This window comes from Apium graveolens, chromosome 2 (genome assembly GCF_009905375.1).
Source record: "Apium graveolens cultivar Ventura chromosome 2, ASM990537v1, whole genome shotgun sequence".
Classification (NCBI taxonomy): Eukaryota; Viridiplantae; Streptophyta; class Magnoliopsida; order Apiales; family Apiaceae; genus Apium; species Apium graveolens.
Window position 1 is genome coordinate 6,325,413 of NC_133648.1, and position 7,771 is coordinate 6,333,183.

The 7,771-nt window shown below is 36.5% G+C and overlaps 1 protein-coding gene across 6 annotated transcripts; it reads left to right on the top strand.

Moving 5' to 3' along the window:
• Positions 1–200: 200 nt before the first annotated feature.
• Positions 201–6,563, top strand: LOC141706816 (putative nucleoredoxin 1). Of its 6 annotated transcripts, none has more exons than XM_074509664.1 (9): positions 201–324; positions 939–1,007; positions 1,088–1,324; positions 1,417–1,485; positions 1,587–1,802; positions 2,190–2,353; positions 2,598–3,146; positions 5,217–5,711; positions 5,924–6,562. In XM_074509664.1, exons 2-9 carry the CDS (start codon positions 965–967, stop codon positions 6,416–6,418), a joined length of 2,268 nt encoding a protein of 755 aa, XP_074365765.1. In that variant the 5' UTR covers positions 201–324; positions 939–964; the 3' UTR covers positions 6,419–6,562. The 6 variants fall into 6 exon arrangements, with proteins under 6 accessions (XP_074365765.1, XP_074365760.1, XP_074365762.1 ...); XM_074509659.1 differs by having other exon boundaries at positions 213–388; positions 5,924–6,563; XM_074509661.1 differs by having other exon boundaries at positions 213–388; positions 1,587–1,723; positions 2,189–2,353; positions 5,924–6,563.
• Positions 6,564–7,771: the final 1,208 nt, after the last annotated feature.

The following is a 7,771-nucleotide window of genomic DNA, read 5'->3' on the forward strand; positions in this document are numbered from 1 at the left end:
TTAAGTAATTTATTTTTTAGAATTTTTATTTTATATATAAAAATTTAAATATTATATTTTTATTTAAAAAAAAATAAAATTATTTAAGAAACTATATTTTATAATAAATGTCATACCTTAAGGTAAACAACTAAGTGGGACGGAGGACCGGTTAGTAAACCGGTTAGTAAAGATAATTACTAATGATACATAATGACATATATAGCCCTGCCATAACACGTTTGTGTTGGAGAGTTCCTCTGTTCCTCATTCCGTAGGTTCACAATAACGATGGCATTGAGCGGGGGCTATTCGCGTGGGATTCGCATATTATTGAGATCAATTGTATGTAACAAGTCCTTTTTGCGTCACAAATCAAGTCTAACTGCCCCCAAGCTATTCGTCAGCGGTACATATGTATATTTCTCCCCAAGCAAGTCTTGAGTCGGGTCGGGTTGCTTTGTTTTGATTTGATGCATCTCTACTTCTGTTTAACAAGTTAAATCACTTGATGGGTAATCGTTTTTATATCGTTTTGTAGAGGAGTCCGAGATTTTGAATAAGTTGATTTCGTTAAGAATTGAGTTAGAATAATTGAGTTCAGGTGACCGGACTATAGGCGAGCAAGACTTGGGACAGCGAAAACGTTAACTTCTCTAAATAAGAAAATATGAATTTGTAAGCCTAGGTATTCCAGGCCTCGTAAAATGATTTAGACTAGAGTCTCTCGAATCTCGGGTCAATTGAGTTTGTTAATTCTGAATGATGTTTAACACAAGCAGGATCTTGTAGTTTTTGAAATGCAATATTGCAGCTTGCAAGTGACCATGCATGTACACTCTATTTATGAGTTATTAGGTATATGTTGTACACAACTACTGGTATGGTTGGTTTAAATTTATACCACATGTCTGGCAATTACATTAAGAATGAGAATCTAACTAGTTCAACAATTGCAGGGGTCTCTCTTTGGACTACCGATGAAATGATTAGAGAAGCGTTTGCCCGCTTTGGAAATCTTGTTGAGGGTAATTCTTTTTCAAAAATATAATTTATCCTGTTTTTAGGCATTTTTGTCTCAGTTGCTGTCAACGTTTCGATTTTGCAGCAAAAATTGTTAAAGATAGATTCTCTGGATTATCAAAGGGCTTTGCTATTGTTACCTATGATAATATTCAAGAAGCCGAGAAAGCTCGTACACGAATGAATCATAAACCTCTGGGGGGCTCTGTTCTTTTTGTCCAATCGGAGAGTGAATTTTTGAAGCAAGAACCCGAACCCGTCCCCATTCCTAAATCCGGCTGCTCTGTGTATTTGAACTTAGATGACTTGGATGAATCTCAAGGCATTATATCATTCTATTTAAATATGAGATATTATAGCAATGCATAAGTTTTCCTTTTCGAAGAATGACTAGTTATTTTGCTTTTTATGTAGGGGTGTTAGATTTATCTACCGAGGATAAGCTTCGAGAAGCATTTGCCCCTTTTGGGAATGTTTTGGAGGGTAAAACCCTTTTAAAATAACTTACTTTTCCAGGCTTTCCCAGCCCTGAAAAAAAAATTATGTTGTTCTGTCAAATTAATGGCATACTGTTGAATTTACAGCAAGAATCTTGAGAGCCAGACCACCCTACACACATTTAAAGGGATCAGCTTTCGTTAGATATGGTACTAGAGAAGAAGCCGAGAAGGCTCAGGATGCACTGGATGACAATCATTTGGGCCACCACACTGTTGATCCTGTTGAGCCAAACAAGTTTAAACCATCTGAACAAGAAAAGATGCATTCTGATACCAGCTATATAACACACTGGACTAGTGGTTAAACTACTTGATCAATAATATTTTTTTTACTTTAGTTTCCAGTCCTATAATATTTTGGTTTCTTCTTTGTTTTTCATAAAATTTGTAGAATGTATCGCATGTGTGATGTGTCCATATGAGTATAACTTTAATTGCAAAGAACACAGAAAGATATACATTGTAGGCTCTGCGTAGTTTTTGCATAACCTTTGCTTTATTTCATCAATTTTGTTTTTCCTTCTTTATTTTATTGGTAACATGAAAAATGTATTCTGGTAAAACTTGTTTGTTTTTTAACATTTACAAATAAACCTCGATTAATGTAATGGCCAACCATGCAATGGGGTATTTTACCCTATAGTTATTAAGTCTTGTAAAACTGAAACATTAAACTTTTGTGGACAGGATATACCAAAAGTGTACACTACCATACAGAAGCTGAAGCTGGAAAATATACTGCTAAGGCTGAAGTGAAGAAACAGATTATTAGAAAAGGAGACATCATTAGTTTGAAGGACCTTCTCTTCACCAGTAACAGGGATTACCTGGTCAAGAATAACAACGAACATGTATGCACTGTTTATTATGGCTTGTGGTTCCTATGTTTATATATATATATATATATATATATGCGTGTGTGTGTGTGTATCTTAAAGTTTGTTTTGGTGTCACTTTGCATCATAAAGTTATAGTAGAAACAATATGGCTAAAAGTGTAACCATTTGAGTTGCATTTTAGGAATAATAATGCTAGCAGGCAAGGTGTAATCCGCATTATCATATTTTCTGATCATATTTATGACACTCTTTTTAGATCAAAGCTGAGAAGTTGGAAGGCAAAGTCATTGTTATATACTTTCTGCCATTGTATGTTGATTGTCCAGAACAATCGGAATATTACACATCATTCCTGGAAGACATCTACTATGATCTACTGCCATATAATAATTTTGAGGTGGTTTTGGTGGCAAACCACTATCGCCATGTCGGGTATAAAAGACACATTATTGGTCAACCTTCTCATGTGAGGGATCCTCAAAAGCTCTTTGAAAATTTATTCTCTAGAATGCCATGGACCGCAATACCATATACAGATGAAGTAACCAGGAAAAAATTAAAAAGATTATTTGTGCATAAAGAACATCCTCCTACAACAAATTTTGTTGTTGACTCAACCGGCATGGTTTTGCAATGTGATGATTGGATTTTTTTTGATGATTTTGGAACCTCCGGTTATCCTTTTACCGACGAAAGATTAGAAGTTATTAGAGCAGAAGATGAAGCAGCAGCTAAGCATCCTTCCTTGAAAACATTGTTGGCAACCCCTGAGCGTGATTATGTCATTTCTAACAAAGGAGATAAGGTTTGGTTATCTTTGATGACTTGATGTCTTGATTATGAGTTAATTGAACTTCTCTTTTGTTATTATGCTATATGCCTATTTGCAAGACCCCTTTGGTACATTTAATTGAACTTGTATATTATGTATATTAACAAGGGCCTGTGGAAATTAGGCAATGACAATGTCAAATGTACTAAACATATTACAATTAAAGGTATATTTTCTTAACAGAGTGTCCCTCTGCTGATAGTTCATCAGATCATATTAAACTGAAATGTATTTGTTCGAAGATTAGGGTTTGATTGAAATATCATGAAATCTCTATGTTCCAATGTTAAAATATGCTTACTGCTTCTTTTTCCAATCTTGACTTTGGAGATCGTGATGATTGAATACTTCCTACAGCCTCTTGTAGAATTAGCCTGTTCTCGAATACTTGCTTGGATGCCTTTAAGGTTCTTGGATTTTTATCAAAGAACACTTCGAGTAGTTGGCCATGGCGAGATTTGTCCACCCCTGCAGCGAAGTAATGTATTGCAAGTTCTTCTATGAGATTTGGGATTTCAGAGATTTCGGCTCTGAAACGAGTCAATGATCTCTGTGAGGTTCATCGCCTCTTGGCCTAGTAGTCGTCAGCAAAGTTGTTATTTTACTTCCTTGTTGTTTTATTCGGCTCGCGAAGCTCGTTTTCTTTGTACTCCATCGCTGTGACTCTTCCTTGTCTGAAATATCCTCATCCACTGTTGGACGTCTTCTTCTACGCCTTGATGAGAATGATCCGGAGGATTTCTCAGGGAACGAATTTCATCCTGGTACTCGGAAGAAAATCAACCTTCTGAGACCTCACTGAGTTCTCTTTGCAACCTTAATATTACCTTTTTCTTTGATTTTTTCAGCTAGAGTTCTTTGTTCCTTCTCTACATTTTAGAGCTCCATATCGACGTCGTTAGTGTTGACCGGAGCTTGCTCTTTCGTAGCTCATTTGTTTTTTAGCTTTATTTTCTCCAAGTGAAGTTGTACTTCACTCAACAAAACTTTTTTGCCTTGAGCCGTTTCTACCAACATTCTTTCATCCTTTCGAGGCCTTTTTCTTCCATGAGGCGGCTCCAATTGAGTCGGCCTCTTACTGGAAATTGTATCTGCGTCACTTTGAAAGAAGGCTTCTGGTTCAATATTGTGCGCAACACTTTTGTCGTGCTTCCTCGCCAAACTGACAATATCTTTCATTGGCTGTGGAGACTTTTACTAGGACCCAGCCCGTCATCGGCCATCGCTCACCGGAGCTTTTGTCAACCTGTTAACCACTGGGAATCAAGAGATTCAAGCCCCATCTAGTTCCAATGTTGAGAGTACATCTACCATTCTATTCCTTATTTGCCAACCCTCATACTGGAGGGTATCTGTTCTAAATATGGAGTTTCTTCACTGGGCTTTTGGTCTGGGGCTCTTGCTTTCCTTTCAGGCCCATAATATATAACTCCGCATAATATAACTTCTTTTCTTTACTGGGCCTAGGGGCCAGGACCAACAGTGACCATACCTGTAACAGTAAAATTACAATAGAATTCTCTTAGATACATCTTGATTAAGTAGACTTGGCATAAAAAAACACGAAATTTGCGTGACATTGGTTTAGGATAACAGTCACTGTAATCTCATGAAATCTCTATATTTCAATGTTCAAATATTTTTAGCTCCATTAATCCCAAGCTAATGATCTGATGAAAGGTGTGCTGTATTCTAAGTTCTGAGAAGAATTCTTACTACAGTATATTTCATGGATTTGTGGTAAAAAAAAAATTTTTTTTTTGGAATTTTATTCTCTTCTTTTCTATGCCTATTACAATTTTCTTTTACTAGTATAGTCTGTTAAAATATGTAGGATAAATCTGTTGGAATTGTAATCTTGTTATTGTTAAAAGGCCAGATCTCACTTTACAGTCCTTTATTTTGCTGAGAACAGCAAAGTTCAATAGTAAATTCAACCTTTGTATTTTCCTTCCCCCCCTCCTTCCGTTATACGAAAGGAGGAATAGCGAATTTTCATTATTATTTACTAATTCTATTTTCGCGATGTGCTTGTACTGACAGGTACCAGTTGACGCTCTCGAGGAAAAGATTGTGGCCCTTTATTTTTATCATGCTAAATATGCCAACCATAATCTTACCGAAACTCTTAAGTTTGCGAAAACGAAAAATAATGACAAATTTGAGGTTGTGCTCATCTACGTAGTAGATCCAGGCCTCTGTGATTGGAAATGTAACAGTAAAGAATTATTTTGGGAAGTGTTCAAGACTATGCCTTGGATGGCGCTGCCATTTAGAGATGAGTGTTGTTGGAAGTTGAGGCGTGTTTTCAAGCTCTCATATGATTATGAAGGGGATCCTAATGAGCTTGTGATCATTGGCCCCCATGCAGAATACATTGAACCACATGGTGCTAATATCTTGTCAGAGTATGGTATTTCAGCATACCCATTCACATTTAAAAAAGCTCTGGAGTTGGAGACTGAAAAGATAAAGCATCTGAAGCTGGAGATGCTGTGGGATATGAACACTGTGTTTAGAAGGAACAATGGGTCCCAGGTGAGTTATTTTGATCTTCTGGTGCATGTTTTAAACTTGTTAAGCTATCTTTATTTAGCTCAAACTAAGTTCTCAGAAAAGTCCATAGTTGAGGCTGTACGTAAGTTGCAATTTACAGATACACAACTTATAGCTTCAATAGTTTTCAGATTGCAGCATTTCTTTTTAGCTTTTTTTCCCTCCAGACTAACTTGTCAATCTGATTCTGAAAGGTTTCCTTTTCTGAACTTTCTGGGAAAAGAGTCATTCTGGTTCTTGAAAGGATCTGCATGAAGCGCGATTTTTGTGAAAGTTCGCCAAATGCCTATTTCATAAATATGTTAAGAGGAAGGTATCTCCTGACGAAGGGTACAGATGATGAGTTCGAAGTGATCCGCATTTTAGCAGACAATCTGGAATATTCCACTAGTCTACCCTTTGGCCTTGAAGATAAGCGTTGTTTGGCATCACCTGAAAGGGACCTTGGACATAATGATTGGATATCGTGCCTTGCAAGTGAGTTGAAAGAAAATATATGCTCATCTGATTATTGGTATGGCAGGTCCATTGATGAATTATACGTATTTCTTCCCATCTTGGCCTTCAATCGGGATGGAAGAATTGTAAGAAAAGCAATCATTCCTTCAGTTGAGGATATGAAGTTCCCCTTTTATGCTGATGGTTTAGAAAAAGAGATTTTATCTCAGTTAACTAAGGTAATGATTTAACTATCGACTCTTCTACGAACTGTGTCATTGTGCCACAGAAACAGTGACAACTTCCCTTGCAGGGGGAACTATTAAATTATGTAATACTTATAAAATTCTCTATGGTTAAGTCCTTATTTTGTAGTTAACTATATAATGTTTTAACTAGTCCTCTTCATTATAATGTTTTGAAGTTTGAGAACCTATTGTGGTGAGTATAATGTCACCAAAATTCCTAAACAGTATCTTGAATACAAAAACATTGTTGCTTTGTCACTTGAACATGTTTTTTTAGCAGACTGGTAGCCCGTTTTTAAGGCTACAAACTAGGAAATTTATAAACTGACGTACATCTACAAATGAGGGAGCAAATGGGATTTATAAACTAGCAAAGGATCAAGAAAGGAGACAACGAGATTTGAGATTTGTCTGATTTATTAAGGATGAAAATGTACGAGTGTTAGTTAAGGATGATGATATTAAATGTAGATGGTATCACTATTTCAGACAGTTATTTAACGAGTCTCGTATAAGTGGAGAGGAGATTGAGTGGGAAACAGTTCGTCAATCGCATTGCGATTCTAATATACAACCTATAAATGGTGAAGAAATTGAGTGGGCATTAAGGAAGATGGGTAAAGGTAAAGCCACGGGTCCAGACGAAATACCGTATGGTGGTGTTTAGGTAAGGAGGGTGAGCGGTGGTTTGCTCAACTCTTCATTCTTATTTTTCGGACTAGTAAGATACCACATGAATGGAAGCTTAGTATGGTTATTCCAATTTACAAGAATAAGGGTGATGCTCAGGATTGTAGTAATTTTCGTGGTATTAAACTTTTAAGTCATACTATAAAATTATGGGAGCGAGTGATTGAAATTAGGCTTAGAAGCAAGGTTACAGTGTCAGGAAATCAATTTGGTTTCATGTCTGGAAGGTCGACAACGGAGGCGATTCATCTTCTTAGGCGTTTAATGGAGAAATATAGGGAATGTAGGAGGGACCTGCACATGGTGTTTATAGATTTGGAAAAAGCTTATGATAGTGTTTCGCGCAACGTAATTTGGACAAGTTTGGAGAGTAAAGGTGTGTCCTGGATATATGTGACAATTCAAGAAATGTATTCTCAAGTAATGACTTGTGTCAGGACTCATGTTGGTGATACTCAATATTTTCCGGTCAAGATAGGACTTCATCAAGGATCATCATTAAGTCCATTTTTATTCGCAATAATTATAGATGTACTCACTAGAGGAATCCAGGATGTTGTACCGTGGTGTATGCTTTTTGTGGATGACACGGTTATTATTAATGAGAAAAAGTCAGAGATTAATGAGAAGTTAGAACAATGGAGAGTTATATTGGAGACTTTGGGC